Source organism: Delphinapterus leucas, chromosome 21 (assembly GCF_059928025.1).
Source record: "Delphinapterus leucas isolate spDelLeu-1000000601 "Yukka" chromosome 21, BTC_Dleu_Yukka2, whole genome shotgun sequence".
Lineage (NCBI taxonomy): Eukaryota > Metazoa > Chordata > Mammalia > Artiodactyla > Monodontidae > Delphinapterus > Delphinapterus leucas.
The window spans coordinates 29349233-29368090 of NC_143149.1; the positions used below are offsets into that span (position 1 = coordinate 29349233).

The following is an 18858-nucleotide window of genomic DNA, read 5'->3' on the forward strand; positions in this document are numbered from 1 at the left end:
GCTCCGTCCGGGAGGCTGCGCGCTTGCCCCACCGTGTAACCCCATTCTCGACTTTCCTCAGCTCGAGTTGGGCGTCCTCCCAACCCTGGGCCCCCCAACACGCGCGCGCGCGCGCGCACACACACACACACACACACACACACACACACACGGGATTTGGAGCTGAGCCTGGGGCCATCTCTGCCTGCGGACAACGGGGTTTCCTGGAAGATGCGCCCAGGGCCCAGGCTTCTCCTTGTGCGTCTGCAGCCACTTGTCGACCAGGGAAAATCGGAACAAACTCGCAAATTTTCTTTTACTGCGAGGTCTTGCTGGGACCCACAGCCGATAGAAAAGGGGAGAAGGCAGCCCCAGAAAGCTCAGTGCGCGCACTACAAACTGCTGGGCTCGGCGCCCGCATCTGTGAGCAAAAACACGGGGACGCCTGTCCCCGGGATCCTCTGGAACCCTCTGGAATCCCAGCTTGCCCAGGCTTGGATAACCTTGGAGTCGCGGGCCACCGAGAGAGGCGGATTCACTTGAAGACCAAGATCCCCGACAGCAGGTCGGGGGGTGGAGCTGACTGCACTTCGGAAATACTGCCTCCCCGGCGCCTTCCTCCCCAACACGCACACATCAGATACTTGAAGAAGCCTGGACCAGCCAGGTCCCCAGCGGCGTCAGCTATGCCCGGGAGGAACCTGCCCGGCACCAGGAAAGGTGAGGCCGCAGTGTCGGTGCAGAATCTCCGGACCCGGGGCCTGGGACCTGGCCTCCCCGGGGCCTGGGACCTGGCCTCCCCGCAGCCTCGCCGGCCGCGACTGCTCTTGCGCGGCTGGTGGCGACCGCGTCCTCGTGCAGGGCTTTCCGGTCCTAAGAAAGCCTGCGAACCAGTCCCTCCCTCCTACCCGTTCCTTCATCTCCATGTCCTCACCAGCCCCACGGTGAGCAAGCTTTCCCCTCTGCGCAGAGGACTGTCTGCTCGGAGGGGACGCAGTTCTGCAGCTCTTGATTCTCCGCAAGGCGCAGGCGGTACAGTTGGCTCCGGGCGCGCGAACCCTGGAGGCTCCTCTGGGCCCCAGCAGCCTCCCTCTGGGCCCCGCTCTGGGTGCTTATTACCTCCTCGGGGTTGGGAGCCAGAGCCCTTGGGGGACGAGAATGAAGGGGTGATGGGAGCAGCCGGCATGGAGGAAGGCAGCGCCTGTAGCAGGGGTCAAGGCACCGACGGAGCACATGGACCCCTGCAGCCCTTTTCAGCTGTGTGCCCTGGGCTGGGCAGTTTACTGATGCTCACTGAGACTGTAAACGAAGGTGATGATGGTAATAAAATTAAAATAAAATAAAATAAAATAGCTACCTTTTTGAATTGTTATGAAGATTAAATGACAAGATAGACATAAGTGCTTAGCATAGCGCAGTTCCAGGTAGCGTTCCACAACCATTAGCCATGATAGTAATGGTCATTGTTACAGATGATAGTAATGGTCATTGTTACAGATGATAGTAATGGTCATTGTTACAGATGATAGTAATGGTCACTGTTACAGTCTGGACTCCTTGGAAGAGCCAGATGCGTTTACTGACAATGTACTCGATCGAAGCCCCCGTGTCTCCAGGGTCCTAGGCAAAGGAAGACAGGCTCCTAGGAACAAAAAATGAAAAAGTATTCCTTCTCGTGCTATTGCCATCCCAGTGTGAAGAAATCCAAACGGAAAAATTGCCCACCTCCTACCATTCCTAAAAAATCACTATTTTCAGTCTTTCATGTTATACCTGGCTTACATACATAGAATTTTGTGTTCTTTTATCACTTATTATATAAGTATTTCCCTGGTTGCATAAGTATACTACTTGGTATTGGTATTAATAACAATCATTTTAATGGATCATAATATTCCACTAAATTGATATGATTCCCTTACAGTTGGACTCTTAAGTTGTTCACAAATTTTCATTAGATGATGCCGCTATGTAATCTTCGTTAATAAAACTTTTAAAATAAAAGTTAACCATGATTTATTTTAATATTTTTCTTTTAAAGTTTATTTCTCCAAAAGCTATACAGACCTGATCACTGAGAACCACCTAATACATACACTTTAAATAAAAGTAGTTTTTTATATGAAAGTAATAAAAAGTTAAAATATACAAATAAAAAATGAATGTTATTTGTAATCCCATCACTCAGAGATGTCTTAGAAGCATACCCTTCCAGACTTTTCTGAATATAAATATATATTAATTTTTAATGTGATTTGCTTAGAAAAATGGAGTCCTATGGTACATACTGTTTTGTAACCTAATTTTCACTTAAGGCATCATAAGTATTATAATAATAACTAACTCTTAATATGGTGCTTACTATGTACCAAGCCCTATTCTAAAGTGTTTTACCTATGTTAACTCATTTAATCCTCATAATAGCTCAATGAGGTAACACTTGATTGATATCCCATTTTACAGATGAGGAAAACTCAGTCCCAGGAACGTTAAGCGACTTGCCAAAGGCCACACATGTAAGAGGTGGCAGGGGCCACATACTTAACCCCACCTTATGCTTCTGCCTCACTTTACAGGTCATTAAACTGACATTTATCTTCTCGTTCTTAATGAGTGCATAGTATTCAGAAGAATAGATATAATTTATTGAACCAATCCTCTTGTTTAACACTTAGATATCAATTTTTGATCATAAGAAACTTTGATAATAAACATATTTGTACACACATTCTTGGGCACTTCTTTATTCCCTTAGAATAAACTCTGAGAAATGGAATTGCTGGATCACAGAGTAATCTATTTAGGCAGGGTGGCAAGGAAAACCTCCCTTTTTCGGAACATAAAGCAAGACTTCTGCTTAAGAAGTGAGCGAATAGTCCTCCTGTACAGCAATATTCTCATTTCACCTGGCCACCCACTCACATGGTCACACCCACGTCATTGCATTACCCGAAAATGTACTGTGACCGAGATACTGACTTCATACTTCCTGCCCGCAGACCACCACCTTCTATACTTCTCTGATTTCAAGACCTCTAACTCACTAGCCCCCATGACTTTTTCATTCTCTGTCACTCCTTTCATATCTTTTTTAAAACCTGAGGTATAATTGACATAACAATAAACTGCACATATTTAAAATGTGCAATTTGAGAAGCTTTGACATCTGTATTCACCTATGAAATCATCACCACCATCAAGATGGTGAACATATCTACCACCTGCAAAAGCTTCCTTGTGACCCTTGGTAATCCCTCCCTCTCAGGCAACCACTGATCTTTTTGTCACTAAAGATTAGTTTGCATTTTCTAGTATATTATACAAATGGAATCATAGAGTATGTACTGTTTTGTCTAGCTCTTTTACTCAGCATAATTATTTTGAGATTCATTCATGTTGTGTATATTGGTAGTTCTTTTTTTTTTTTTTTTTTAATCTTTTGGCCGCACTGAGCTGCATGTGGGATTTTAGTTCCCCCACCAGGGATGAAACCCGCGTCCCCTGCAGTGGAAGCGCAGAGTCTTAACCACTGGACTGCCGGGGAAGTCCCTGTATATCAGTAGTTCTTTCATTTTTATTGTTGAGTAGTGCTCCACGGTATAAATATATCACAATTTGTTAACCCATTCAAATCCATTCACCTGTTTATGAACATCTGGCTATTACAAATAAAACTACTATGAACATTCATGTATAAGATTCTGTAGGGACATATATTTCCTTTACTCTTGGGTAAATACCTAGTAATGGAATAGCTGGATGACATGATAATTATATGTTCCCAGCAGCAGTGTATGAGAGTTTCAGTTCCTCTACTTTCTCACCAACATTTTAGTATGGTCAGTCTTCTAATTTGTACTTCCTTTTTTTATATATTTTTTTATTTTTATTTTTGCGGTACGCGGGCCTCTCACTGTTGTGGCCTCTCCCGTTGCGGAGCACAGGCTCCGGACTCACAGGCTCAGCGGCCATGGCTCACGGGCCCAGCCGCTCTGCAGCATGTGGGATATTCCCGGACCAGGGCACGAACCCGTTTCCCCTGCATCGGCAGGAGGACTCTCAACCACTGCGCCACCAGGGAAGCCCTGTACTTCCTTTTTGACTACTGATGGTGAACATATTTTCATATGCTTTATTTGACATTCATATAGCTTTGGGGCTGTGTGTGAAGTACCTGTTCAAATCTTTTGAACATTTTAAAAGTTGTATTGTTTGTTTTCTTGTTACTTTTTTAGAGCTATTTATATATTCTAGTTACCAGTCCTCTACCAGCTCTATGATTTGTAAATATTTTTCCCAGTTTGTGGCTTGATTTTCAGTTCTCTTAAAAATGACTTTAAATAACAGAAATGTTTAATTTTAATTCGAATTCATCTATTCTTTCCTTTACGGATCATGCTGTGATGTTGTATCTAAGAAAACTTTGCCTAACCCAAGGTCACAGAGATATTCTCCTTTGCTTCCTTCTAGAAGTTTTAGGGTGTTAGGTTATACATGTAGGCCTATGATCCATTTTGAGTTAAATCTTTCACTCAATATATTTTAGTTTACTGAAAACACCTGGAAATAATGACTAATCAGTATCGACGAGAACCTTAAGAGCGCAGATTGTGGTGTGTAAATACTTTTATCTGCTAAAATGATTAGGGCTCCTTCGAGAAAAGACTGATTCCGGATCTGCAGCAGAAAATGTTCAACTTTTCCTGGAATGTCTTGTCATGCCAGAAGCTCTCAAAAATCTTAAAGAAGATTTAAGATTAAGTCTTAAAGGAGCTCTCCAAAACTGCTAGGCTTCTATCAAAGATCTTAGAAACTAATTTGAATTGGCTCTGACAGGTCAAAGATGGGACATTTTTCCCATCAATAAGGATGATGGTCACAGTAGACTACAACACAAATCATTTTAAATCCATAAATTCATAAAGATTAAAAACACACCTTATCAACCACCTTTGGGGATTGCTAGTACACCAATTCATTAATTTAATCACTAGTAAAGGAAGGGAAAGCATCAAAACTAATTCTGCCTTTCCTATGGGAAGTATACCTCACATTAAATCACAGTGAGGGGAAATTTCTATTCATAAAAGTATTCCAGCTAATGAATAAATGATGTTAGAATTAGAACACCTGTATCACCATTCTTCAACACTAATGAGTTAATGGAGCTCGGCAATGACCCTCTGTGACCGCTGACATCACAGTAAAACAACTAGCATCCCCTGCTTCCTGATAAAACACAACATACCATCTGTGATGTGGCCTTGCCAAGACAAAAAAAAAAAATGCTGAATCTGATCAAGCCTCTAGATTTATATTCTTAGTTCCAAAAATACAGGGAGGGGGCTTCCCTGGTGGCGCGGTGGTTGCGAGTCCGCCTGCCGATGCAGGGGACGCGGGTTCGTGCCCCGGTCCGGGAAGATCCCACATGCCGCGGAGCGGCTGGGTCCGTGAGCCATGGCCACTGGGCCTGAGCCTCCGGAGCCTGTGCTCCGCAACGGGAGAGGCCACAGCAGTGAGAGGCCCGCGTACCGCAAAAAAAAAAAAAAAAAAAAAAAAAAAAAGATAAATTCATCTCTAAGCATCAGGAAACCAAAGGAGATGGCCTCATTTGCTCCATGAGCTTGCTTGCAATCCTCCTCAATTATAAGACCTGTAGACAGAACCTCTGCTTCCTCTCATAAGAACTACAATTTATGGAAAAGGTATTATTTATTTTCCAGGAAGGAGCCACCAGCCTTGATAGACAGGTTTGGGTATCTTAAGCCCAAACCCATGAGGCTGCTCACTTGTCTGCACTCCCTGTAAGAACAATCTTCAGGGAACGCAAGGAAGCTGAGAACGGACTTGCCTAAATCCTTGTGCTATATGCAGCTCTGGGACTTCCCTGGTGGTCCAGTGGTTGAGAATCCGTCTTGCAATGCAGGGGACACTGGTTCGATCCCTGATGGCGGAACAAAGATCCCACATGCGGCGGGACAAGCAACTAGAGAGTCCGCGTGTCACAACTAAGACTCGATGCAGCCGGAAAAAAAAAAAAAAAGCTCTGCACCTAATTTAATGTGTGTTTCAGGAGTCCCCAAGGTTCAATGATTCATTAGAAGGACTCACAGGACCCAGTAAAGCTGTTACATTCATGGTTACAGTTTATTACAGTGAAAGGATAGGACTGAAATCAGCAAAGGAAAAAGGCAGATAGGGTGGGGTGCAGGAGATACCAAGCACGAGCTTCCAGTTTCCTGTCCAGTTGTCCTGTTCCAGTTGCACAGACAGTGCTCAATTTTCTCAGCACCAACGTGTGACAACATGTGTGAGGTGTTGCCAACGAGGCACACCAAGACTTTGATATCCAAAGTTTTTATTGGGGGTTAATCACATGGGCATGCAGTGCCTGCATAACTCACCTTAACTACCCAGTCTTCAGCCCCTAGACATCAAACTGACACAGCATGACCCAAGGGTTCCATCATACAAACCACTCTTGTCAGGCAGGAAACTCCAAGGGCTCAAAATTCATTTCCCAGTAACTGGTCAAGGGCCAGTCCTGAAGCCCCTTGGAATGTATAGAGTTTGGGCAACTAAGTCCTGCTGTGTTAACATTTTCCTGAAACTTACTTAGCACTTATTACGTGCCACCTTTTATGATTAACTTCTTTTTTACCAAGTGAGTTGTATTTCCCCAGCTGGGGTGGAGGACATCATAAGAGCAGCAACAGTATCTTATACCTTTTAGTATCCTGGGGGCTTGCAGAGTTCCATGTATTAACAGACACCCAATAGTCACTTCTGTTTCATGTGATTAAGGCTCATCTTCTAACTAGGCTATAAACTTCCAGAGAAAAAGAACTGGACCGTGCCTGTTTTTTGCATACCTTTTGATGCCCAGATGTTATGGTCTGAATGTTTGTGTCTCCTCAACATGCATATGTTGGAACCTAATCACCAATGTGATGGTATTGGGATGTCATTAGGTCATGAACGCGGAGCCCTCATGGATGGGATTAGTGCCCTTATGAAAGATGACTCAGAGATCCCTCACTCCTTCTACCATGTGAGGCTACAGGCAGAGGTGCTGTTTATGAACCAGGAGGTGGGCTTTCACTAGGCACTGAATCTGTTGGTGACTTAATCTTGGACTTCCCAGCCTCCAGAACTCTAAGAATCTTAACGAATTTCTGTTGTTTACAAGACACCCAGTCTATGATATTTTGTTATAGCAGACCAAATGCACTAAGACACCAGATGCTCAACAAATATGAGATGGTCAATGAACGTAAACATTCCCTTTTTCTCTGGGTCTCTTTGCTGAGGCCAGACCAATGCTTCATCAATGGATGGAGAGAGAGACAGAGAGTGTTTTGCAGAGAAATGAATTGCAGCAATAAATAATCAGCACAGGATATTTTTAGAGACCAAAGGTTTTATTCCAATCAGGAGTCATTTACTTTTGGAAGCTATTTCTCTGAGTCCTTCGTGAAGAGGACAGCCTCAGTGATGCTCTCAGTGATGTAGTCTATGTTGTAGGAATTGACACAGGTGAAGTTGATCCGCCCGTTCTTGGGGATATAGATATGCTTTTTCTTGACCAAGTAGTCCACCTGTTGGGCTGGTGACGACCATAGGGTCTCAGATCCTGAGGTGGCCACCTCTAGCTCCCCTCTAGCCTACGGTGAATTATGGAGGAGAGGGAGTGTCAGCCTTTCTGGGGATCCAGAAGAATCTTGAAAGCAGCTCTACCTTCCTCAGGAAAGGATCAAAATCTGGGGTGAAGCTAGGGACTGGTCACCTAGTCCATGAAGTTTATGCTCAAATACAAGGTCAGAAAGTGGGGAGCTGTCCCTTCCTAGACACTTACGGTTGAGTCCAAGATAGCTATGGGACCCCTTCTGCTCAGTGATGTGATCCCAGGAGCCTGGGGTTCCCAGGAGCCGGAGCTTCTCCTTCACTTTTTCCTTGGTCATCATGACGTTCTCTACAACCCCTTCCAGACTCTGTTTCCTGCCAAGAGAAAGACATCAGGAAATTAAGAGTATAAGGTCTCCCCGTGCTCTCAGCCTCCTCATTGCCTTTCCCCTCTTCTCCCTTCAAAAGTGGTGGAGCCAGGCATCCACCTGGGATGGTTATAAATGGGAGGGGGTTTCAGTCCATATTAATGTAAGCAAGGGAAGCAGACTCTCAGGCAGACTGCCAGAGTAGCAGGCCCTTGGTGCTTCCTCATCTCCTCCTGCAATCTGGGAATGTTCAAATAATTCAATAATAGTTTGACCTGGGTCCAAAAAGAGCATCCTATTACCCACTGCCGCAGGCTGGGCAACCCTCAGCATAGCCGCTGCCATTGGTACACAGGGGCTCCTCAGTAAAGAGTAAAGAGGCAATGTGGGCAGGAAGAGAAGCAGCCACTGCATCCTGTGAGTCAGCAAGTCTGTGGGTATCCAGAGGCTCTGCCCACCCGTCCTGCCCCACCCCTCCCCCTTACCATTCTCCCTGCATAGCCGGGTTACAGAGGACAGAGGTGATAATGCGAGCACCCGTGGTAGGAGGGTTTAGCCACAGGGCCCGCGCGAAGTCCATCAGCTGCGAGAGGACGCACAGCAGGAGCTCGTTACTGAGTGCCACCACCACGAGGATCCCCACTCCTTCGTCTGCAGCATTGGGACAGACAGCCTGTCTCAGCGCCCCCTCTGCCATTCCCGAGCCGTGCGCGCAGTCTCTGCCCCTTGCCTTGCTGAAGAGAGGGCTGGACCGCGGGGCTCGCCACCCAGCCCCACCAAGTTGGCATCCATGCCCCGGGAAGCTGCCACAGTCTCCTCTTGCAGGAAAAAGTAGCCACAGGTAAAAGCCTTAAAGGTGGAAGGGACTTGAAAGATCACTAACTTCCACCCCTCGTCTTATAGTGGAGGAAACAGAAGCCTGAGAGGCGTGAGATGGGTCAGCTAGAGTCAGTTTTAGCAGCTGAGCTAAGACCATACCACAGAACCTGACTGGTAGCTCAGTGCCCTTCCCTCCTGCCGCCGGTGCCCTCTCTGGAGGCCTGGGTTCTCTCCAGAGGGTAGGAGATGTCAAACGCGTTGCTTGTGCCCAGGGTGGGGCACCACCAGGCCTTCCCTTCTCCTCCTGCCCACGTCATACCATAAATACCAAAGTTCTTGGACAGAGACTGGCTGCAGAAGAACTCAAAGCCTCGAGACACAAAGTATTGTAAGAATCTAGCATCTTCTTCCAGGTCACCAGTCGCTAAACCTTGATAGGGAATGTCAAAAAATGGAAAGATCTGCTTGCTCTGTAGGAGAAAGGAGAATGAGAAAAGGAAGGGACTGATGGAGGCGCGGCAGGTGGTGAGAGGGAGGGGAGCCAGGCGGGAGGGTGGGCTCACCTTCATGAGGACCATCAACTGTGTCCACTGACCCTGTGTCAGCTTGCAGTTGCCGATGTTCCCAATCACGAAGATACAGCCATGCGGGGCCTGCTGCAGGTAGAGACTGTCTCGTCAGGCGCTTCCTTGACCACGTAGGTCGTGGCAACGGGACATTGGGAGGAGACGTGGTCCTTCATGTTGGCTCCTACTAAAGGGCTACGAATCCAAGCCTAGAAAAGGCCTTGATGATTGAAGGGGGCGGGAAAGGAAAGGGAAACTGTGAATCAAGTCTCGGGGGGTGCTTCTGAGCGAGCACATCTACCTCCACCACATTGAGGAGCATGCTGGGGTCCAAGCACAGCCGTGCGGAGTCCCAGAAGATGTGTTCATAAACTGTAAAGCCCATGTCCTGGAAGACGAGTCCATGCGGTTCTGTGGGGAGACATCCCCCACCAGCTGGTACCCGGCAGGCGGAAAGATGGAAGCAGCCACACCAGAGAGTGAGCCTGAGGGGGCAGGTCAGTGGCCGAAGGCAGGACAGTAACAGGAGAGGGACAAGCATACCTCGGCTCGTGCACCGTGTTTCTCATGACAGAGTGCAGAGGACAGCAGGGGAGATTGCAAATGGGGTGGGAATCAGGAACACAGGACGGGGGTCTGCTGTCGCCCTCACTTGCCTAACACTCACCTTTTTGAGAAGAAATGATGTAAACTATTTGAGAATCCCGACGCCAAGTTTTGAGGAACTGGGCCCCCAGCTGGAAAGCACCGCTGTCACCTACAGTGTGCACGCCCCCTGCCTGCCAGCAAACCAGAAGCAGGAGTAGCACCCGCAGGCGCTGATGTTTCCCAGAAAGAGTTGGAGAAGGAGGGTCACTTCCTCATGGAGGTCAAAGCAACATGCTCCAACACATACGCCTCCGTTGACTCATTCAACCAGATTTACTGAGCACCTACTATGTGCCAGACACTGTAGTAGGCACTTGGGATGCATAAGGGAACAAAAAGAACACCTTCCACCCCTGTGGTGATCACGTCCATACCAGGCATGGGCAGCCTTTGTCTACAAAGGGCCAAGTAGTCAATGTTTTAGGCTTTCAGGCTGTATAACTACTCAAGTCTGCCTTTATAGCAAAAGACAGCTCTCGACAAGGCAAGCAAATGATCGTGGCCATGCTCCAATAACATTTTCTGGACACTGGAATTTGAATTTCATATAATTTTCATGTGTCCCAAAATATTACCCCTCTTTGATTTTCAACCATTAAAAAAAAAAAAAAAAAGAGTGATGGTGATACCAGCCCCACTTCAGATTCAGGTCATCCCCTTCTTAAAAGAGCTTGCACATGATCACGTGGGCTGGTGTGAGAGCCCTGGTTTGGGGTCCTGATCCTGGCTCTGCCCTCCAGTGACCAAGCTGGGGACTCTTTGAGCTTCAAGGGTCCCCTCCATAGTCTCTTTCAGGTTTATGATTGTACATCCCCGATCCCCGATCTCCACTCCTCGTGTCTCAGCGAGTAAGGAAAGGGCCCTGCTTCTCACCCTGTTCTCCATAATGACTTGGCTGTCCTTTCCAAAGAGGAGGTTCAAGGAGGCCTGGATGAATGATTTCATGCCCATCACTGGCGTGTACTCATAGGTCAGTGAGGGATCCTGGGCGATCTGCATTCGGGTCTTGCGCACGACAGAGGACACCCAGGGCTGGCCTTGGCTGGTCATGCAGACTGTGAGGGTAAGGGAAGAGGGGGCTCTTTTTTTTTGCGGTATGCGGGCCTCTCACTGTTGTGGCCTCTCCTGTTGCGGAGCACAGGCTCCGGACGTGCAGGCTCAGCGGCCATGGCTCACGGGCCCAGCCGCTCCGTGGCATGTGGGATCTTCCCGGACCGGGGCACGAACCCATGTCCCCTGCATCGGCAGGCGGACTCTCAACCACTGCGCCACCAGGGAAGCCCGAAGAGGGGGCTCTTAATGCCCACCTCAGCATCTGTGAGTTTGGGCTCTTCAGAAAGCCCACAGATCTGTCCTGCCTCTCTTGGGACTTTGGGAAGTCATGTAGGAAAAGACAACTTTCCTTTTCTTTTTCCCCTTTTATCAAAACAATGTGTTGTTAGTGAATGTATCTAACTTTCATCTTTTTAAAAAAGGCAACAGAAACCTATGCCATTTAAAGGGCAAAAATGATAGACAACATGAGAGTTGTAGGTACATGAGACTGAACAAAGGTGACACTGACTTTCACCATAACAAGGGCTGGCTGCATCCCTGAACAGTCCATTTTAGGAGCCATTCTCAGTACAGGAGCGGAGGAGGGAGGGGGTAGAATGAAGAGGCTGAAGAAAGTACAGTGTCCACGCAGGCCCCAAGCATAGAGCTGGGGGAGAGGATACAGCTCTTATCAAATCCCAGGAAACCCGCAGAGAAGGGCAGAGGGCACAGAATGACCCAGGAGGTTTTCTGCTCTTTTATTTACCCACTGGGCAATTCTGTTAACAGGAGCAGAGCTGTCTGTCTGGGGAGGCTTGGGTTCTCTCCCGATACGGCCCTCCTAGAGGCAATGATGGTAGACTAGGTCTCACACTCCAAAACTACGAGGCACCTACCTTTATAGGCCAGGAACATCTTGTTAGGGTGGTCATCTTGTTTGTAGGTCTTCAGCAAGCTGCCTTCTAGCTTCTGGGCTAGGGGCACATCTGTGAACACAGACATCGTTGAGGGAAAGTAGAGCCAAGACTATGCTTCCGCTCCCGAAGGCTTCTGCTCTGCAGCATTCCTCCAAGTCTGGACCCGACAGACCAAGCCTCTTCCCAGAACCTTGGCAACTCCAATGCAGAGGCTCCGGACAACTGGTCACCAGAGCAACAGAACCCCACCACTCACTGTCTCCGCGGTGGCCATCCTCCAGGGCTACGGGAATACTGCAAGACAACTGGGGAGAACCCTCTGAGAGAGGGGGCCAGGGGAGGGCGTAGGGAGGACCTGGAATTCCCAGGCACCTCTCCCTAACTCACTGGCTCCTCTCGTCACCTAATCCAAAATAACAAGTCAGCCCCTTAGAAGATGGGGCAACGCAGGCAGCCATGAGCCCGGTGAGGGCTCCTCCTGCAGATGGGAGAATCTCTGACCCAGCAGTAACGTGAGTCAAGGGATACATTTTAAAAGCTTCTACTTTCATTTTGCTCAGGGCTCCAGATTTTTTTTTTAATAGAAAGAAATCACTGTTTTCTTCTACAGTTATTTTCATAAAGAGTCCTACGTTTAGAACAGTATAACTTGCAACTCTCTAAGCCAATCCTATTTCTCTGTTATTTACAGACAAGACTTCTACATTTGCAAACTGTTTCAGTGGTGGCTGAGCAGCAAGTGTAGAAGGCAGAGATCAAAGGCAGAAAGTGTTGGCCTCTGCAGGATCAGTCTTGCATTTTGCTTTCTTTTTTTTTCCAAATGACTTTGTGATCCTTGCAGACACTGCTGGTGTCTCACTCAAATACATTTTCCAGCCCTGTTGATGGATAAGGCTTATCTTTCAGATCTACCTTCCAGATTGTCCTTGGCAACAGGAAACCACCTGGCAGGTTACACCCCCATTAGCATCACACTTACACCCCCAGGACTGCCTGATCCTGGCATACAAAAAGCCAGCCCTCTTGCCTTGGGGGATGCATGTGGCTCAATTTGCACTTTAGGGCCCATCCCCCAATCAGGCCAAGGCCCCATCCTTGCATGGCCCCCTCCCCTTCACAATCGTGTTTCCCTCACTTCCTTACAGGTTCCTCCTACAGGGCATTCCCTCTGAAAATCACGTGCCCCAAATCTCTGTCTCAGCCTGTGCTTCCAGGGAACCTGCCTTGAGACAATGATAGTGGAAGTTATCCTTATTATTGTAGAAAACTTTAAAACTTCAAAAAACAATAAAAAAGAGCACCGATGTCCTACAATCAATCCACAACCACAGTTAACATTTTGGTGTACACCCCTCTGGTTTCTTCTCTAAGATGTTTATATTTTAAGATGATGGTTATTGGGACTTCCCTGATTGCGCAGTGGTTAAGAATCCGCCTGCCAATGCAGGAAACACTGGTTCGATTCCTGGTCTGGGAAGATCCCACATGCTGTGGAGTAACTAAGCCCGTGTGCCACAACTACTGAGCCTGTGTTCTAGACTCCGCGAGCCACAACTACTGAGCCTTTGTGCCACAACTACTGAAACCTGCACACCTAGAGCCTGTGCTCCGCAACAAGAGAAGCCCGCACACCACGAGGAAGAGTAGCCCCTGCTCGCCGCAACTACAGAAAGCCCGCGTGCAGCAACGAAGACCCAACACAGCCAGAAAAAAAAAAAGATTATGGAGATCAAAATTGCCGTGTCATTTTTCATCATTCTTGTTTTCACTACACATTTCAGTTGTGACAATTTTAACATCTGTGCCAATGAGAACTTTTCATGCAGCAGGTAATAAAAAACCCAACCTAAACTAGCTTGAGAAAGAGAAGGAATTTCTTGGCTCTATAACGGGGCAGCCCAGGGTACATCTGACCTCACTCATCGTTCAGGCCAGAGCGTAATGAGTCGTCAGGGTTCCAGCTCCCTTTTCTGTGGTTCCCTTGGCTCTGCTCTTCCGGATGTTTCTGCTCTGTTCTCGGGCTGACTCTGGGCACGGGAGCAAATGCCAATGTAGCACATGTGCAGAGGAAATGCATCTGAGGAATTTACATTGCAGCTCTATTTGCAAATAAACTAAATGCCAATTCCTGAAGGAATGTTTACATTAATAATGGGATATCCATATAATGGAATTCCAGGCAGGTGTTAAAGGCAGCCCTATGTGTACAAATGTATAAAAATATTCAAGATACATCATTAAGAACAAAGGAGGTACAAATAGATAGCAAAGTGGGGAATATTTGGGGGGATATATCAATAAAAGATGCATTTGCATGTATATGCCTAGAAAATCTCTGGAAGGGTGCATGAGAAGCAGGTAACTGTGATCACCTCTGCAAACTGGAACAGGCTGGCTGGTGGACAAGGACAGAGAATAACCCTGACTTGCTTTCCACTGGACACCACGTTGCGCCTTGGAAATGTTAGACCACCTGCATATGATTTCTCATTTAAAAAGTGTTTATGGGCTTCCCTGGTGGCACAGTGGGTGAGAGTCCGCCTGCCGATGCAGGGGACACGGGTTCGTGCCCCGGTCCGGGAGGATCCCACATGCCGCGGAGCGGCTGGGCCCGTGAGCCATGGCCACTGGGCCTGTGCGTCCGGAGCCTGTGCTCCGCAATGGGAGAGGCCACAGCAGTGAGAGGCCCGCGTACCGCAAAAAAAAAAAGTGTTTATGTTTTCAAACAATGGCTGCAGCCTTTCCAAAAGTTACATCCTCACTATCCAGAAGAAGAGAAAGCGTCTCTTCTCTTGGCTCCTTGCAAGAACGAGGAAGCTTCCCTCCTCGAAGCCCCCGGCCTCCTTTCTCTGGCTGCAGTGGGTCACTGGCCCATCCCTGACCAAGGATGGGATACTCTGGTGAGTGTAAACCAATCACCTAGAGCTGAGGGGGGGTGTTCATCCCTCCCAAACTGCACAGCTAAGAATGGACAGAAGCATTCCCTAAAAGAGATGCCAGGTGTTCTCAGAAATGGGAGAGTGGAGAAGGGATGCTGGAAAGGCAGTCAGAGAGTGTTCACTGAATCACCCATTCCCAAGGCTTAAGAACCACCATTTTTTTTTTTTTTTTTTTTAAATTTTGGCCGCATGGGCTCTTCTAGTTGCAGCGCGGGCTTAGTTGCCCCACAGCATGTGGGATCTTAGTTCCCCGACCAGGGATCTAACTCACGTCCCCTGTGCTGGAAGGTGGATTCTTAACCACTGGACCACCAGGGAAGTCCCCAGGAACCACCATCTTTAATGGCTATTTTTATGTGTGTTGGCTTTGTGCTTCCAAAGGTGTTAAACATCCATGGTCCGCATTGCTGTCTCAGCAGCAGAGGGAAGGTTCCTTTCTGGTCTACCCCAGGCTCCGGAGAGTGACAGCATGTGGGGAGTAACGGAGGGGGCGGTTGGCTTGTGCCTGAGGCTCTGCCTGGAAGCTGATCAGCCAATAACTGGGGATGCAGTGTTTGTGGCCCCAAGTTCTGATCATTCCTGGGGTGTTCCCTAGAACACCAGCCCACGCTCTAGGGGCCCGGGCTTCAGAGTTGTGACACACGGGCTCAGTAGTTGTGGCTCACGGGCTCTAGAGCGCAGGCTCAGTAGTTGTGGTGCATGGGCTTAGTTGCTCCGTGGCATGTGGGATCTTCCTGGACCAGGGCTTGAACCCATGTTCCCTGCATTGGCAGGCAGATTCTTAGCCGCTGCACCACCAGGGAAGTCCCACATACTTTGCTTCTAATAACCACTTCTTTTATCTTTTTCACAATCTTGGTCTCTTTGCTGAATTCTTTCTTCAAAGAAGACAAGGACTGAGGCCCTTCTTCCAGCTTTTCACTGCTGGAATCAATCTGTCAGACTTATTGTTGAGCTGCACCCACAGGCCTGCAAGCCATGTATTTGTCCAGGCTCAAGAGCCCAGAGTCAGCAACAGAGACATCAATGGTGTAATGGATGAGAGGGACCTTACATGTCTGAAGCAAGGTCTTGGAGCGACACCCCACTGTGTGTGGCAGACAGCACGCAGGACAAGGCAGTAGTCTTCGCTCCTGGGGTAACAGAGAGATTACCAGTTATAGGGGACTTGACGTCAGAATGGCTCATCAGTTAACAGAGAAACCAGCAAAGGGGTGCACCCCTCATGGCTCCTTTGGTAAACTGTCATAGTTGAAATAGTTCTGATCTAAAGATTAGAACAATCACTAGCTAGGGCCAGGGTAAGTACGTAGGCATCTACTGTAGGCTCTGTGATTAAGAGGGAAGGTCAGTCAGGTGAGTAGGGTGTAGGTGAAGCAGGGACTGGCCCAGCAGGGGATGTACAGAGAGCAAGAGAACAGCCATCTTGGGTGGCCTGACCATACACTTATATATCTAACTCCAGCTTCTTTCCTAACTTCCGACTTGGAAATCCAAACACCTACATAGTATTCCAATAAATCATTCATAGACGTTTCAAATTTACTGTATCTAAAAACTAACTCATAGTTTCATATCCTCCCATCATTTCTCCCCATTTTAGTAAGTGGCAAGTCCCTTCTGCCAGATTCTCAGCCCAAAACTCTTGGTCGCATCCCGGGCTTCTCTCTTTCTCTTACACCCTACCTCCAAGCCATCAGCAAACCCTGTCAGTTTTACTTTGTAACATATTTAGAATCTGTTCACTTTAAAATTATTACTTATTGCTGGAAGGGATGGGTGAGTGGATGAGTGGAGGGTACAATCTGTGTTTGGATGGGCGACAGAGGGTACAGTCTGTGTGAAGGTACAAAGAAAAATTAGCTCTTTAGTGAATTTAAATGTCGTTGGGGGAATTCCCTGGTGGTCCAGTGGTAGGACTCTGCACGTTCAATGCCGAGGGCCCCCCAATCCCTGGTTGGGGAACGAAGATCCCATAGGCTGCGCAGTGTGGCCAAAAACTAAAAATTAAGTGTGGTTGGAATAAAAGTGTACGGGGGAGAGGAGTGGTGTGAAATCAGGTTAGGAGGGTAGACACTTGTCCATCTAATGCCAGGCCCTTGTGTTAAGGGGTCTGAATCCTACCCCAAACGCTTCAGAAAATCACTGAATGATTTTGAGAAAAGGAATGACACAGATTTATACTTTAGAAAAATCCATCTGTGGGCTTGTGGGAGATGAACTGGAGGGAAGCCAGAGCTAGGCAAGAAGGCCCAGTGAAGACTATCTGAGTTAATTCGGTTAAGTGTTGAAGGCCTGAGATACGCTGTGGGTACCGGGTAAACTCACCAGATGTCCTCCATAAAAATACCGGGCACCACACCAAGCCTGGAGGGAGACGTCAGTTCTGCGAAATACCTGCTTAATTTAAACAATATCTTATGTGTCATTAATAATATTCACTTACTTTTGTCCAACTTTTCTACCTTTTTTTTTTTTTTTTTTAAGAAACATCTTTTTCCTTACAACAACTTGCAAGAAATGTTAAAGGAAAGCAAGGCAAAGTTTTCAAAACTGTTTCATTCTACAGGGTCAGAAGTGCAATACCAGAACGGGTCAAACCAGGTAGCCAGCAAGCCTACCAAGGGGATGGGCATGAGAGTTCGGGTTAGGGAGAAAGGACTAGTTTGCTCTTAAAATGTGTTCTCCCCTCTGCGTCTTCACGTAGCGGTGATGTTTGCCACCAGCCTCATATGTTTCTCCTTCCCCCCGAATGGTAAGAATTTCTTCATTGGGAAAGCCGCTGCCTGTGGCCCTGGGAGAGGGTTCCGACGTCAGTTAGATTCAGACTTTGGCCCAAGGGGAGCCCGCAGAGGAAGGGCTCAGTCACATGATCCAGTGACGGGGAGAGAAAACAGAGAAGCCGTGGGTGGCGCGCTGAGCTGATGCAAAGCTCTCCCGTGCCCAGCACTCTCTTCTCTGGGAAGAACTGACCCATCCACTCTTCCTTCTGGGAATACCAACAGCAGAAGCAATAAGACTTCATCTTGTTTCTTGCCGAAGAGGCTTTGGGAACTGTGTTTACTGTGTGTTATAAAGTGTGGTTCCTCACTAGCAACTCAGAAATGAAAACTGTAGTGAAATGGGTTCTTTAGCTCCTAATTTTCTTAAAAGGCTGGGGAGAAGGAATCATAGAATGACTGGTCATTCCCTCAGGAGTGAAGGACGGAGGCTGAGAGATGCTCTTCCTGGACCAGTCAAGCAAGAGTTTCCCAGAGTCCTTTGGAGAAAAGCAGGCCATGGCAGATCATGGGACCTTCCTGAGCTTGGGGTCCCATTGTATTTTGGTTTCTGATAGGAAATCTTTAAAAACAGGACCAGAGAAGGACTGTTAGAAAGAGCAGCCTGGGACAGAATTGGGAAGTAAGTTTATATTTGTTTTTCTATTATTGGGCCAGAGATTACCACAAAGCAGCTCAGAACAACACACATTTATTATTTCAGTTTCCATGGGTCAGGAGCCTGGGTTTTCTGCTCAGGGTCTCACCAGGCTGCAATGACCGTGTTGGCCAGGGCTGCAGTCTCACCTGGGGCTCAGGGTCCTCTTTCAGGTTCACACAGAACCCATTTCCTTGCAGCTATAGAGCTCACCGTGGCTGGCTTCCTCAAGGCTAGTAGGTGCATCTCTCTTCTCTGCCCTCTGACCTTCTTTTAAAGGGCTCACCTGATTAAGTCAGGCCCACCTGAGGATAATCTCCCTTTCTGTTAACCTAAGTCAATGGATTAGGGACCTTAATTACATCTTCAAAATCCCTTCCCCTCTGCCACATAACATGACATAATCACAAGAGTAACATCCCATCACTTTCGGCATTTTTTATTTGTTAGAAGCAAATTACAGGCCCCACCCGCGTTCAAGGGGAGGGGATTATATAAGGACATGGGTCCTTGGAGGTCATCTCAGAATTCTGCCTGCCACAGAGTC

The 18858-nt window shown here is 47.6% G+C and overlaps 1 protein-coding gene across 1 annotated transcript; it reads right to left on the reverse strand.

The window, feature by feature from the left end:
- Nucleotides 1–7409: 7409 nt before the first annotated feature.
- Nucleotides 7410–12192, reverse strand: GOT1L1 (glutamic-oxaloacetic transaminase 1 like 1). Its single transcript, XM_022571418.2, is given in 9 exon segments — nucleotides 7410–7585; nucleotides 7835–7977; nucleotides 8456–8621; nucleotides 9109–9259; nucleotides 9353–9445; nucleotides 9657–9766; nucleotides 10023–10134; nucleotides 10877–11058; nucleotides 11935–12192. Coding segments are annotated over 9 exon segments (1239 nt in total). The 5' UTR covers nucleotides 12041–12192.
- Nucleotides 12193–18858: the final 6666 nt, after the last annotated feature.